At 34.1% G+C, this 15,849-nt stretch overlaps 1 protein-coding gene across 1 annotated transcript in view; it reads right to left on the bottom strand.

Annotated features, from left to right (window-relative positions):
• Positions 1-15,849, bottom strand: part of LOC118197686 (F-box/LRR-repeat protein 2) — a 114,285-nt gene that overhangs the window by 12,624 nt on the left and 85,812 nt on the right. Inside the window, exon 15 of the mRNA XM_035369226.2 lies at positions 9,660-9,872. Within this exon, the coding sequence (XP_035225117.1) occupies positions 9,660-9,872 (213 nt within the window). The remainder of the gene's footprint in view (positions 1-9,659; positions 9,873-15,849) is intronic.

Below are 15,849 nucleotides of genomic sequence, written 5' to 3'. Positions count from 1 at the left end.
GGCACCGGATGGCAAAATTTAGGGAAGACAAAATTTTTGGAATTTAGGGAAGCACTGAGCGGCAAAACTAAAGAATGAGAAGTTTTTATGATTTAGGGCAAGCACTGGGATCGAAGGTTTAGGCACGGTGAAAATTTAGAACTTAGGAAAGCACTTTGCAGTAGAATTTAGGACCTGTAGCGACTGCACTAGGCGGTATCGAGCACCGGCTCTAGATAAAGCCTTAAGTATATGTGGGTGTTTATTTATTTAGGACTCAGATTAGTTTTAAGCATGTACAAGAAATAAACTTAGGTATAGTAAGTAACTAAACTAATACAATTTAGGCTTAACTCAATACGCAATAGGAGCAAGACAAAATTTAGCGAAACAACTTGGCTTTCGTCGCCAATCTTGTGATACACAGCCAATAATGTATAATGGATGCTATTAAGCTACGCTAAAATTATCTTTACTGATTCAGAAGTCAAACAACAAAAATCAGCGTTAATTTTCAAAGCTAACTGATAAATCCTTATATTTATCGATACTTCTTTCGAAAAGCCCAATATAGATATAGTATATATATATAAAATTTTAAATTCATTAGTTTGAAATCAAGTTATTCTAATACTTGCGCAATAGCTGCAAAGTAAGATAATTTACTTACTAAAGAAATTTCAGAACTTTATTATCTTACATAGGTAAATATCAAGACTTACTGGTCTTCAAACTTTTATAATATATATATAAAAGAACTCTCTGAAAATGACCAGATTCAGAAGCCAAACAACAAAAATCAGACGCTGATTTTTGTTGTTTGACTTTTGAATTAGTACTTATTTGGCGTGTTACTGTGTCTTAATTATCTTTACTGATTCTAAGGCATTTCAATTAATGTAGCAGACTACGCTGCTCCCTAATCTTCTAATTTGATCCAGCTTATTATTTTTTTGCAGATTGTTATTATTATGGCAATTTTGTAAAAACTAAGCTTGAACTTTCGGTTATGTCGAAAAGAATTTCCAATTCTAGAGTTGCCATAGGATCTACCATGTTGTTTTTTATTTGTTTCGATGTCCATTAAGCAAAAAGTGGAATTTCTGCAAAAAATGGATAAAGGCATATCTGCCTCAAAATTATGTGAGGTGTATGGCATTGGAATGTCCGCTGTATATGACACAAAAAAGAAAAGGGAACTTTTTGAATTTTTCGTGGAAGCATCTTAAACAACTTATATTGAAAGAAATGTTTAATAAAATAAACAAATAAATATTAAGTTTTTTTTTTTTTTTTTTTTTGATACCCTTTATAGCATAATTGTTCTTTATTTCATAAATTATGATTTTATATTTTTAATTATATAATTTCTGCATGCTATTTTACCGGATTTAAATTGATGATTATTATCAGGAAAAATCCCAAAATGCGGAATCGCCGAGGTCCCAACCGGTCCGGATTTTGGACTTTGTACTATATTAAATGGATGATAATTTGCAAACCTATCACAACTGAAATTATATTTCAGTGAAATGATAAAATATTCTGAAATATTTTAAATAACAAGCAACTACGGAATATACACCTACCCATGTCACAATTTTATTTGAAAACCAGCATAGCTTTCAATGACATGACATTTATCATGAATTTCTCCTTACCCACAAGAAGAGTCATTTTATATTTAAATTAGATTTCTATTTATACTATAGATTTTTCATAAAAAATATTAACTTTCAATTTGTGACCATAAAATAATGAAAAATATGAAATAAAAAGTTAAAGCTTATACTGCATGCATAAGCTGCTACTAGCGAGCACTATCCAGCTACTAGCAAGCACTTCCGAAGCTTCGGCGAACTCTTTAGTAGTTTTTCTTCCTCAAGTTTTGAAGAGAACATCGCAAGCTACTGGAGTATCAGAGTATACAATTAAAAAAATTAAACGCGAAGTATCAACAATTAGTGAAAATAAACTTCTAAATACGCTTGGAAAGAAACGTAAAAGCCTTGCTAATCATAAGTGCAAAATTGATGATTTTGACAAATGCGTTATATGGCAGACAATACAAGACTTTTACATCAAAGAAAAGAAAGTGCCATCTGTGCGGAAATTACTGCCTGTCTTGAGGCAAAAAATGGACTTCCCGTGGCAAAAAAAAGTTTTGCGTTCAATGAATTTTCGCTGGAAGAAATGCGTTAACAAAAGAAAAATTCACATTGTATTTTGGAGAAACAATTATTTATGCAAAATGAGGAAACTCAGAGCAAGTGGATGCCACATGGTCTACATCGATGAAACATGGATTGACAGCAATTTATCTTTTAAGAAATGTTGGCAGCATGATACGGTTTTGGGAGCACAGATAACGAGCAAGCATTTTACTTGAAACTAAAACAAAATGTAAATATCACCAAATCATCTTTAAATGTGCCAAGGTGGCAAACTGTAAAAGTAAATCTTCAAGACACCCCTACGAAAAATGGGTCAGGGTTCGTTTCTACGGCAACAGACAGCCGCAGACAAACTGGCGAGAACTGTTCTTACCATAGACAGACTATACACAAGATAGATAAAAATCAAATAACAAAAATAAAGCTACAGAATTAAATACGCAAGCACTATCAATTAGTTTCTATTTGTTGAACATCTCAATCCATACACCTCTACAGGGATAATAGTAATTGTTTTATATAAATTTCTTTATATATTATGACTGATATTTAACTCTTCAACCCAAACCCTTAGCTAACCTGTATTCTTAACATACCGAACTGCCTGAAATACTTTTCCAGTTTCATAGCAATTCCTTCCTCTCCCCGTCCATTAACACAGAAATAGGTGTGAAGATTTTGAATGACATCCTTTCTACTTTCTAACAAAGATTCCATTAACCTTTCACTCTGTTCTTTATAAACCTATTCTGCAGGTCAGACCAACAAGCCTCTCTGGCTTTGTTATGACCACGACTAAGATTTTGTTTACTTCCGTTATTTTTATACAAAGGAATAAATTCATTAAAAATAAATACAATCCTTAAATTTTTAAACAGCAGTTTTATTGCTGTTTTAAAATTTATGATAAAATAGCTCTGGTTTAAAGAGTAGATATTTTATCATAATTCTGTTAAGTACCGAAATATTTCTGGGTTTTTATAAAGGACATAAAAATGGACCAGGCTAAGCAAAATAAATATATTATTACTATGACGTGTAATGTAAATATAAGCCAATTTCCATTGGAAAAATCACAGCAATACCTTCGCCAATCTTCAAGCAGATACCTCTTGTACTTTGCCATGTACAATAGGCTACCCTAACACCCCATGATAAACATAATATAAATAAATAATTATCTTTTTATAAATTTCATTCTTACAAGAATTTTTTTTTTTTTTTTTCTTTTTCTTTTCTTAGAGCATTAAGATTTCACTTCATGTACTTGCTTTCTCTTCCAAATTGCTATTTTTCAGTTAAATTGCTATTTTTCAGTTTCAGTTTTAAAGTGATGCGTTATTTTTTCATTTTATTTTATTTGACTTTGTTTTTTCTTTTCCAAAAATAACGAGGGTCTTTGTTTTGTGGATAAGTTTTGATCTTTGTAAGGAATAAACTTAGTTTATAGTCTTTTTTTTTATGATTTTATTTATTGTACGAGTTTTGAAACATGTTTATAAATGTCATTTTTTTCATTTATTTCATTTATGTTTATTATTATTTTTGCATACATTATAGGTAAATGTGCATATTAACACTCACATAAATTTATAGGTAAATATACAGGGGTTGGACAAAAATATGGAAACACCTTTAAAAAAACATGTTTCTTTGCTTAATATGGTGTAGAAAACCCGTTGGCATCCAAAACAGCTTGCAGTCTTCTCGGAATGGATAATTACAGTTCCTGTATGTTTGCCAAGGGAATATTATACCATTTTTCCTACAAAATGGTGGCAAGTTCAGATAACGATGTTGGCGGTGGATAACGAGAACGCACTTTCCGTTCCAATGTAGACCACAAAGGTTCAATAATATTCAGGTCTGGTGACTGTGGTGGCCAGGGGAGATGGGACAACTCATCCTCGTGCTCAGAAAACCAGTCCTGGACAATGTGAGCTGTGTGAACAGGGGCTTTGTCGTCTTAGAAGACACCATCACCATCGGGGAACAAAGTTTGTACCATGGGATGAACTTGATCGGCCAAAATGTTCACATAAGTCTTGGCAGTCATGTGCCCTGACCCAGTTATCATGGGGCTAGCAGAGAACCATGATACGGCTGCCCAAACCATAACAGAACCTCCGCCATGTTTCACTCTTGGCAACAAGCAGTCTGTATTATAGGCTTGAGATGGCGTTCTCCAGACGTAAACTCGGCGAGAAGTGGGGAACAATGTGAAAGAAGACTCATCAGACCATATTACTTGCTTCCACTGTTCTATAGTCCAGGCTTTATGACTTAAACACCACCTTTTCCTGTTACGGGCATTAGCATCACTGATGAGTGGCTCAATTGCAGCACGGCCAGCAATTCCCTGTTTATAAAGTTCCCTTCTAATTATTTTGGTACTCACAGGGTTCGGTAACACAACATTCATTTCAGCAGTAACTTTTGCAGCTGTGGTCTTCTTATTTTTCATCACAATTTCCCTTAATGATCGTCTGTCATGATCACTCAGGACACACTTTCGTCCACGCTGTGATTTAGCAGATGATGTTTTTCCGCTTTTCAAATATGCGGAATAAATCTTCGATACAGTACCTCTTGAAACACTAAACACCCCGGCTACCTTGCTTACGGAAGCACCTACCATACATGCTCCAACAATTTGCCCACGTTCGAAGTCTGTTAACTCTGACATAATGCAATGACAACCTCACATAACGGTACTCCGACAACAACTGAACTGTTTAGCACATTTACGAAGTTGTATAGGTGGCGTCAGTAGTCAAAAACGCCAGCACCACCTACATATTTCATTAAAATCAATCTTTCTTTTCAAACATGCATTTCACAAGGTGTTTCCATATTTTTGTCCATCCACTGTATGATATAGAAATGTGTCTATGTTTATATACATATTGCTGTTCACCGCACATTTATACACATTTTCATGATGATGCAATAACATTTTCACCTTTTTGAAACTGGGTACTATTCTGTAATCGGAACTGGATCAGAAATATACGAGTGTATGCATGTGTGTTTGTATATGCATACATACACAAGTAAGTATGTATATACACACATACTACATGATTATACATGCATACATGAACACACACATCCATCCATCCATACAATTTCTGAATCCAGTCCTGATAACAGAACTCTACCTGAAATTGTATGGTCCTGAAAAGTACTTTGCTTTTGCATTTTAATAACTGAAATTCGAAACCTAAAAGCATGATTTGCACAAGCACATTCTACATATATCACACTCCCAAAAATCCCCCCCCACCAATATATCTCTCTGAGTTTGTCTTTCTTCCAAATTCTTTACATCGAACACAAGTATGTTTACGATCATTAATTTTTCGATGTTTGTGATCATGAAATGCACCAGGCAAAAATATGCCCGCTGTTCGTTTTTGAAACGAATTTTGCGATGCAAATTCTTCAGTCAATTCTAATTTGAAATCGTATAGCTGCTTTGGTCACTTTAGGATTGGATAATTAGTGACTCTATGAACTATAAAGGCAAATAATTCACTGCTGTGTCAAAAAGGAACCAAAATATGTACATCCCCCATTGTACATATTTTGGTATACTTTTGACGTATTCTGCTACATCTATACCTCCCTCATTTTTTTTTTTTTTTTTTTTTTTTTATACTTGACAAATGGGAGTGAGCATGGTACTGTGTTTTTCAGAGCCTTTTCTTCTTGTAGTAAAACATGGTTAATTTTTACAGTTTGTGGAAATAATATGTATCAATTATTTATCAAGCTAGGATGATGAAAGTAAATTCGGCAGGCTTTCGGATTGCATAACTACGCTGTCGTATTGATTTCCAAGCTTCATTTGCTTGATGTTCTCAGGCATGTTTTTCCGATATGTCATCACAGTTCAACATGATCATTGTCCAGATTTGTATAACTCAGACATCAAGTCTACGCTGGTGAAAAATCTGTCAAAATAGATTTCATGGCCTTTCTTTAAAATGTTAAGTGCATAACTACGTCATATCTGAAACCCTTTCTTGACCTTGGTATCTGATCTCTTTTACTACAATAAAATTCAAAGTTGTAAGTATATCTTAAGCAAGATGTGCAGAGCATCCGAGTATCTTCCGTTTCTTGACATTCTGGTCACACGTAACACATCCAACTTCAGTACTACGGTTTACTGTAAACCTTCATCGGTTTGCCTTCCACCACACTTTAAAATCATATCATCCGATTAAATAAAAGTTAGCTTCACTTTATTCCTATGTTTTCCATGCTCTTCAAATTTGCTCCTCCAAACTATCCCTTGATGAAGAACTAAATTATTTAAAAGCAATAGCTAAACTATCCCTTGATGAAGAACTAAATTATTTAAAAGCAATAGCTATTGACAGGGGCTTTTCACCCAACATTATTAATCAAGCAGTTAAAAAATTCTCATCTTAACACACTAAAAGGCACACTCTTGTTTTAGGAGATTATAAAAATTCTGTTGTCATTCCCTTCTTTTCATCAATTAGCTATAAAGTTGCACATATTTTTCAGAAATTTAACTTTCAGGTCGTTTATTCTCCCATCAATAAAATTCCGAGTTCCATAGTCAAGGACCCCATTCCAGATATGAATTCCTGGGGTATTTACAGGATTCCTTGCCAGTGTGGTTTAATTTACATTGGCCCAACTAAGAGAGGCTTAAAATTTTGTGTCCAGGAACATGAGGCATATGTTAGAAAAACGAAAACACAGAAGTCTTCTGTTGCCCAACATTGTTGGTCCAAAAATCACACTTTCAATTTTTCTGTGACCAAAATTATTCAGAAAACATCTTCCATTGGAGAATTGGATTTTCTAGAGGCATTTCACATTCAAAAAAATCTTTCTGTTCTAGTTAACGATCCTAATTCCAATCCATCTTTGCCTACGGCCTTTAAAGAAATTATGTTTTAGTTCTGGTTTCATCAACAGATGGCGCCACTAGCTTATCTTCTACCCAGGCTTTCTTAGCTTATCTAATCATTATATCCTATCTCGTTCATTTGCACTTTTGCAGCTGAGGATCGTGGTCCGATAAAACCATCAAAACTAGTCCTGTGGAAGTTTGAAAATATAATGCTGATATTTGTTGTTTCACTTCTGAATTAACACTTTATTTAACCAATATTAATCAGGACAGCTCCAAAGTCACTTTTTACAGTCGTCAAAGATCTACTATAAACATGCTGACACAATCAGCGACACAGCCTTTACACCATCAGGCTATAATGGTGGAGACAGCTTCCCCACAAAGCACCAGAGTACAGCTCCCGACTCTGCTTGGTCGTTCTCGGAACTCCACGTAATCTCGAGATTCTCCATGCTACAACTCGTGATGCACTCGACGACACAACAGAGCACAGCTCCCGACTCTTCGGTTTAGTTGTTCCCAGAGTTCAACAGGCTCTCTCGACGATGCACTAAGCGCGATACACTAGGAGACTCTTTCAGTGCACTCGACAACCCACTTGGCACTCGCTGCCCGGCTGTCAACTCGATCGACTCTGCAGGGATTGACTCGCTAGACGAGACCCCAACTCGATACTAACTCACACTCTCACTGATTGCGGGCCAGCAGGATTTATATAGCTTTCGGCTTGCATTCGAGAACATTCTGGGCTAAACCAGTGAGAATTAGTTGCAGAAGGTTCTCCAACCGTCCATGGTATATCACGAATTTTGTCGCCAAATGGACGATTTCTCGCCAAATGTGGCAAACCTAAACCTACTTTGCGAGAAAGTTATCTCACCTTAAGATAATCTTAAGATATTTTGTTTTCTTACTTTCTTTAGTAATATAAATGTCACCTTAATAAATGTAAGTTTATGAAAGAGACCAAAATAAGTAAATATACAAAGGCTGTTTATATACAGGTCTGCGTGATGGATCCCAAAACCCATGGTGCTCCAGAAGGTTAAATAGACATCTTATGTTTTAATAAATACAAGATTTTCAGTTAATCAGCAACTAAAATATGTTAACACTATGTTAGCAAACAAAGACACACTATTAATTTCTAAATTATTAGAAGTACAAATAAGTGTTTGCCGTTTGACAAAAAATGGCATCACCAATAAGTTATGGTTAAAACTGTCTCATGTAAAACATCATATTATATGGTTGGCTCATGCATTTGAGCCAAATAAGCATAATTTAAGGGAACTTTTGGTTTACTTCTTTAATTTCAAGAAATCTGCAGCTGAGGCACATTGACTACTTGTAGAAATATCTGGTGAGGCTGTTTAAGTGAGAGAAGTTGTCGAGAGTGGTTTCAAAAGTTTAACAACTGTAAATATGATGTTAAAGACAAAGAACATAGTGGAATGATAAGTGTACAAAAACATAGAATTGGAAACATTATTATGAAGATTCATGCCAAATGCAAGTAGAATGAGCACTTGCAATAGAAATGACTCAACAAATAATTTCACATTGTTTAAAATCATTGGGAATGATTCAAAAGGAAGGAAATTGGGTTCCACATGAACTGAAGCTGAAAAACATTGAATGCTGATTTTTTATTTGGGAAATGCTACTTGTCAGGCATAAACGAAAAGGTTTTTTACATTGTATAGTCACTGGTGATAAAAAATGGATTCACTATGATAACCCAAAGAAGAAATCATGTGGACCACCTGGCCATGCTTCAACATCGACAGCCAAGCTGAATATTCATGGAAAAACAATCATGTTGTATATATAGTGGGATCAACTACATGTCATATATCATGAGTTGCTCACACCGTACAAAAACATTATTGAGATTCTCTACTGAATACAATTGATGAGACTGAACCAAGCATTCAAAGAAAATCCACCTACTCCTACTTGAGACATGACGAAATTATTCTTTTGCTGTGATAACACATGCTGCGGTGCCTCTCAAAACCTACATGGAAACACTCAGATAAGAAGTCCACCCCTCCCACTGTGATCACCAGACATTCCTCCTTCTGATTACTATTTGTTTCGATATGTGACGCATGGCCTGTCTCAGCAGTGCTTTTACATCATAAGATACCAAAAATTGGATTGATTTGTGGACTGCCTTGAAAGATGAGGTGTCTTTCAATGTGCATACTGCCAGAAAGATGGGAAAAAGTGTGGCTAGCGATGGCCAACACTTTGAATAAAATATAATGTATCATTCTTTCAAAATAAATGTCCAATTTTTGATAAAAAGAGGCAGAGACTTATTAGTACTTTGATATTAAAGCCTTCTTTCAAAATTGCTCTAAAATTAAGCTTTATTTTTTTTATATTTTTGGCTAAACTAAATGACATAACAAGATGTGACACAAACATTTTTGACATAAACAAGATGTGAACTATAAAAAAGGGGAAAAAAAAATATCACATATGAAAAAATCAGATTACTGACATTCATTTAAAACTCAAAGGACATAATATAATACACCATTTATGGTCTCTATGAGGAACATACAGGGTTTAAGATTATTATTTGGAAAAATACTTACCCTCAGCTTTCGAATCCCAGCACGTGTAATCAGCTGGCAGTCATAAAGCTCAATCCTTCGAAGACTATGACAAGTGATAAGATGATCAAGTGACTGATCTGTGATTAGAGGACAATTATCTAGTTCAAGAACAGATAAATGCTCAGAAGAACATGCACTAGTGCCAAGATGGCGAAGACCTTCATCTGTAATTAATTCACAGTGGGAAAGAGACTAGAAATTTATAAAGGAAAATGTGTTATTTTAACTAAAAATACTTAATTATCTATAATATTTAAGAAACAAATATATATAAGAGAAACATGCAAATACTTTTATGATAATAAATAGCATAAAATGCCAATTATTTTATTACAGAAATAACCTGTATTGAATAATGTCTGATATACAGAATTTAGAAAAAAATAATGCTTTGCAAAGTTATAATGGCATTCGTGAATGCAAAACATCGAACATCTTTATTCAGTAAAATCTTGACTATCCAGCATTCAGCTAACCAAAAAGTTCAAGTAACTGAAAAATTCTAGAATTTTAGATTTTTTTTTAAACATTCTTTTCGAAAAAATTAAGCAAATGATACACTTGTAAAGTCACCATAAAGCATGCCTAAGACTGATAGCTTCTAAAATGTAAATAAAAATATGGCTCTTTTCAGAAGACCCTGCTTAGATCCCCAGTTATATCCATCATATCATTCAAAAATTCATCCTTGGAATAGAAGACATCTCACAGAAAGAAAGGTAGAGGGGTTCCTACAGCATAGAAACATATGGGACTAGGATTACTACTTTTGCTAGTATGTTAACGCAGTAGTCACTATTGTAACAGGCTTTATAACATTTAACCCCTTGGATTGCAGATGGAGCTGCCTTCAGAGATTTCTCCCTCTTCTGATCTTCGGTTCTATTAAAAATACACCTGAAAACTGTGGTCTTGGAAGGTTAAAAAAGAAAGCAATATAGATGTTGGGTCGGTTATAACATAAATAATCAAACGAATTATTCATGTAATGCAAGTCAAAAATTCTTTTGTACCCACAAACATTTTGAGCAATGGAAATTCGTAATCTACGAATTATTATAACCCAGCCTGCAGAATAAGTATGCATTTTAATTCCCATGCAGTAATATGGATCTAAGAGCAGTTTGCATAACATGTATCCACTAGTCAATACGTAGGATGCAAGGGGTTAAAAAAAAGGGATGGATCAGGTGAAAGCTTTATTGTTTCTTTTGGGAGAGATGAATGTTGGCCTCATGGAAGACAAAGAATATTATAATGTGTATTTTACTTAAATCAAAAATGGAAAAATGTATGTTATAAACCATCATTAAGTTTATAACATACATTTTTCCATAATTATTATTAAGTGCAGAAAGATGTCAAATTTAAATGCATTTCTTCAGGATACACCCTAAAGGCTCGTCTATATGAGAAAACATCTCTCTGAACAAGTTTCCTTAGCAGACATGTCTCCTGATAGCATTTCGTCTGCACAGAGAGATTTTGTGTCAAAGTTCTAATGCACTACTAAGCCATAGTAGTCACAGCAGATGATGTGATTTGTATCCAGTAGGAGACCTACATCAATCTCATAACAGACATAAATTTTTTATTGAAAAATTTCAAAACAGCAATAATTTTAAATTTAATTTCTTTCATGTCTTTGTTAAGTTGGTTCAGGATTTATTATTTTTTAGTCTCTGTCTCTCTCTCTCTCTCTCTCTCTATATATATATATATACTGAAGAACCAAAACATTATGACCACCTACTCAATACAGTACAAAGTCTTTAATCCGGACGTCCATTATCCGGAATGATCTATAATCCGGACCTCAAAGCTATAAACTTTTTGCGCATGCGTAGCAATTGCGCATGTGCATAATACGTTTACATATGCGCATTTAACGTATAACGGACAGTATAAGCTAGGCTAAAATTATCTAATTATCTATTTCAGTTAATGTTGCATATTGCATTGTTCCTTAATCTTCTAATTGGATCCGGCTTATTATTTTTTTTGCAGACTGTTAGAGCAATTTTATAAAAAGTAAGCTTGAACTTTCGATTACATCAAAAAGAGTTTAAAATTCTGGAGCTGCCAAAGGATCTACAAAGTGAAAGCATGTTTCAATGTCAATCAAACAAAAAGTGGAATTGCTGCAAAAAATGGATAAAGGCATGAAGAAAGTGACAGAGAGGTTAGTGAAAACGAAAAAATTTTGATTGACAAGTTAGTCGGTATTCTTGACACAGCAATTACAGGGCTTGAGCAGCGGAACTTTGTAACTGAACAAGAAATTATGTCTGTCTATAGAATCAAAGAGAAAGTATTAGCAGATAAAATGAAGCAACTTACATTGAAGAAACATTACATTGAAAGAAATGTTTAATAAAGTAAACAAATAAATATTAAGCTTTTTTGGGGGAGGTAAATTTTGATACCCTTTAGATCATAATTGCTCTTTATTTCATTAATTATGGTTTCATATTTTTAATTTTATAATTTCTGCTTGCCATCTTACCAGATTTAAATTGATGATCTATAATCCGGAAAAACCTCTAATCTGGAATCGAAGTCCCAACGAGTCCGGATTAAAGACTTTGTACTGTAATGTGTTCTGGACCTTTGGCCTGCAAAACATTTGCAACTTGCCTTGGCATGGATGCCACTAGTTCTTGGCAGATGACTGAAGACAGATTGTACCAGATGTCTAAGCAGCACTCATGCAAAGTCAAGATATTCCGACATGGTTGCATTTGAGCTCTGAGCTGCCATTTCACGACATCCCAAATATGCTCTATTGTGGTATGATCTAGAGACTTAGATGGCCAGGACATTAATTGGAATTCATCCTTATGTTCATTGAACCACTCCAACACAATTCAAACCTTGTAACACCTGTTCCTACTGGAAGATTCCATTTCCAGTTGGGAAGACAGACACCATGTAAGGATATAAGGTATTCCTCTCGCGTCCTTAGCATGCCTTCGTGGTGTACTGGCCAGACCACTCGGCGCATATTCAAGATGTCTGAGGTTCGAGTCCTGGTGAGGGCATTGCTCCTTTTGCATGTCTCCTGCTTTGAAATAACCTAATGTCTCTACAGTGGCATCCAAACTAAAAAAGGTGGTGGATAATGATTCTCCACTACCAGGATTTGGCAAATGGGACTCCTAATTCCCAGTCGTCCTTTAAAGGGGAAGTATATAAGGTATTTCTCCTGCCTTCATGGTGTAATGGCCAGCACACTTTGAGCGTATTTGAGAGGGCCGAGGTTCGAGTCCTGGCAAGGGCACTGCTCATTTTTTATGTCTTCTGCTTCGAAAGAGCCTAATGTCTCTACAAGGGTGCAATTTTATTCATATAGTCCACAGCCCTCATGGTTTTTTTCTACCACAACTAAGGGTCTTAGAGCTGCCCATGAGGAATGTCTCCAAAAGCTAATACCACCACCAGCCTGTGTATGACCTGTTGTACGGAAGGCGAGCAACTGTTCGCATGGTAGACTGCATACCCCGACACGACCATCGACATGATAAATGAAAAATCTGATTCATCCAACCACACAGTGGTCTTCCACTTAACCACAGTCCAGTCTCAATGTTCCTAGGCCTACTGTAGACGTAGTTGACAATGACACTTGGTCAACAGAGGCCCACAAGTGGGGATTCTGCTGCACAGTCCCATATTCAACAGCGTCTGCTGAACTGTATGTTCCAAAACACCTGCATCGCATTGAGCTATCAGCTAAGCCACTGTCTTGTGTCAATATTACATAAAAATCTAATAACTATTTTTGTATGATTAGTATCCAATTATTATGTAAATAATTAACTGATATAAAATCACACAAAAAATAACATTTTATTTATAATAATAATAAAATAACATAAAATTATTATATGTTTAATTTTTATACTAATGGAAATCTGTTAGATAATTACTAAAACAATAAAACTTTTATTTTTAGTGGAAAAAATCATAAAATATCTCAGCTGTATTTGCTGGTTCATGGAAAATTTAAACACTTTCGTAAATGCATCAAGACATAACTCAAAAATAGAAAAATTATTAACAATAGGAAATCAAAAATATAATCAAACCGGGCAAACCAATAATAATTTAAGATTTTCTAGTTTGTTTGATTTCTGGAAACATAAAAATATAGTAATCACCTCAAAACAGTCTAGCACATTTAATTCATGATAATGAGATAAAAAAAAAATCACTCTGTAACTAACAAAAGAAAAAAAAAAAACTATTATTCTTGTACAGAAATCAGTCAGACATGATGATTTGAAAGAAATATTGCATCATAAATTAATTAAATTTGTTAGAATAATAACAAAAAACTCCAAATGATTATCATGTTATTCAGTAAGATACATGCTGAAAGAAATTACCATTATTTTTGGATGCCTGATTTCCATTTGCAATTTCATTAGCTGTCGCCAAGTATGTTGCTGCCGACAATGTATCCTGTCACATGCAATAATCCCAACTATGGTGCAGGTGCTGCAGACACATATCTGATATGCTAGAGATATGTTTCCCTGTGTAGATGGACTGTCGCAGGCACCATAGACTTGCAAAGATACTTGTTTGGAGATGTCTCTTTATGCATGCGAGGTTTAAGAAAAAATGATAAGGGCTCACATTCTGTCCATAGGTACTCTTGAGATGAGATAAAAAAGAAAGCCAAGGACACGGCACAGGGTGGAATTTCAAGGCAGTGCCCTTGACATAAATGTTTCAACAGAAATTAAACTGTTTTCATCTCTTTTACCACCACATATTCCAATCAATTGGTGCATTCATTGAATGCCATATTAATAACAATTTTTAGATGTTTTACATAGTTTTTAGCATAACAAAAAGTAATCTTGTACCTATTTTGATTAATTATCCATCCACAAACTCAAAAATTTTTTATCTCACTTTAATTTGTAAAAATAGAAGATTCTTTAGCATCTAAAAAAATGAATGCATGCTGTTTTAACAATTTAGAAATTAGAAATAATTAACAGTCTTGAAAAAAGGGAAAACAAACAAAATCTAATGAGACACTTTAATTTGGTATTTTATATGCTCTTCCATCGACCATTCTTGACAAAGCCAAAAACAGTCTCCAAATAAAGCGATTATCGCCAATAATGCATAAGCATAATATCAAAACAAAAACATACAATCTTCACCTTACTTTTTTATAAACAGGATTAATTCTCAATAAGCCAGTTTAGTTTTTTTTTGCACAGAACAAAAATAAATGAACTGCTATTTATCCGTTTCCCTCGCATTTTGGAAAAAGGTTAAAATTTGGGATCTTCCTTCTACAGAACTGCACGCAGTGGAGTACTTCCATAATTATGAAATATTATTCATAATTATGAAAGTAAGACGACATCAAGAAAAATATATTTTAATGAGCATGATATGTTGACATTTGAAAATGAACAAACAATGGCAATGCAGTGTGAAAAATTATAATATACAGCTCCTATTTATATGCTACATCCATAGCTTGAATTTGATTCTAATTAAATAAAGAATGATCTCTTTCCTTTAAAATGGCAAAAAAAGCTTCTACTGGACTGACTGGTCCAAGTTTGGTGGCATCTTTGGGATCTTCAGGATAAAAGGCATTTTAAGATGTTTTAATCTCATATGTTAAAGATCTATGAAGCATATCGGATTTTAGGTGCAAAATGCACTTTCTTTTCAAAATCTTATAAAAATGTAGATGTAAGCTTTTGTTATTTGAGCTGATAACAAATGGGATTACTCTTTTTAATCATTTTAGTTTTAGACATTTCTTTCTTCATTTACATGGCTTTTCTACCATGAATTATATTTACTATAGACAAAATGCAATTTGAATGACATTCTAGAATTTCCTATCCAGAAATTTTATGTATCTGGAATTAGATAGTCGAGCTTTTATTGTACATGTAAGCAGAGGTATGCTATGGAATTTTTAACAAAGGGCTCATCTTATAAAACAAAATATCAAATTTAAATATTTCACTTTTTGCCCTTCCCCCCAGAAGGAAAAGAAAATGAAAAAAGGTGAATGAACAAGAAAATATGGAAATATTTTTACAACTTTTATAAATAATCACATAATATGAAAAAACTATATAAAATAATAAGTACATTTATTTATGTAGCACACTTTATGCCAGTA

Source organism: Stegodyphus dumicola, chromosome 2 (assembly GCF_044657685.1).
Source record: "Stegodyphus dumicola isolate Sdum_Otavi_A_Nest chromosome 2, ASM4465768v1".
NCBI lineage: Eukaryota > Metazoa > Arthropoda > Arachnida > Araneae > Eresidae > Stegodyphus > Stegodyphus dumicola.
This window is presented reverse-complemented; position numbering and strand designations above follow the sequence as displayed.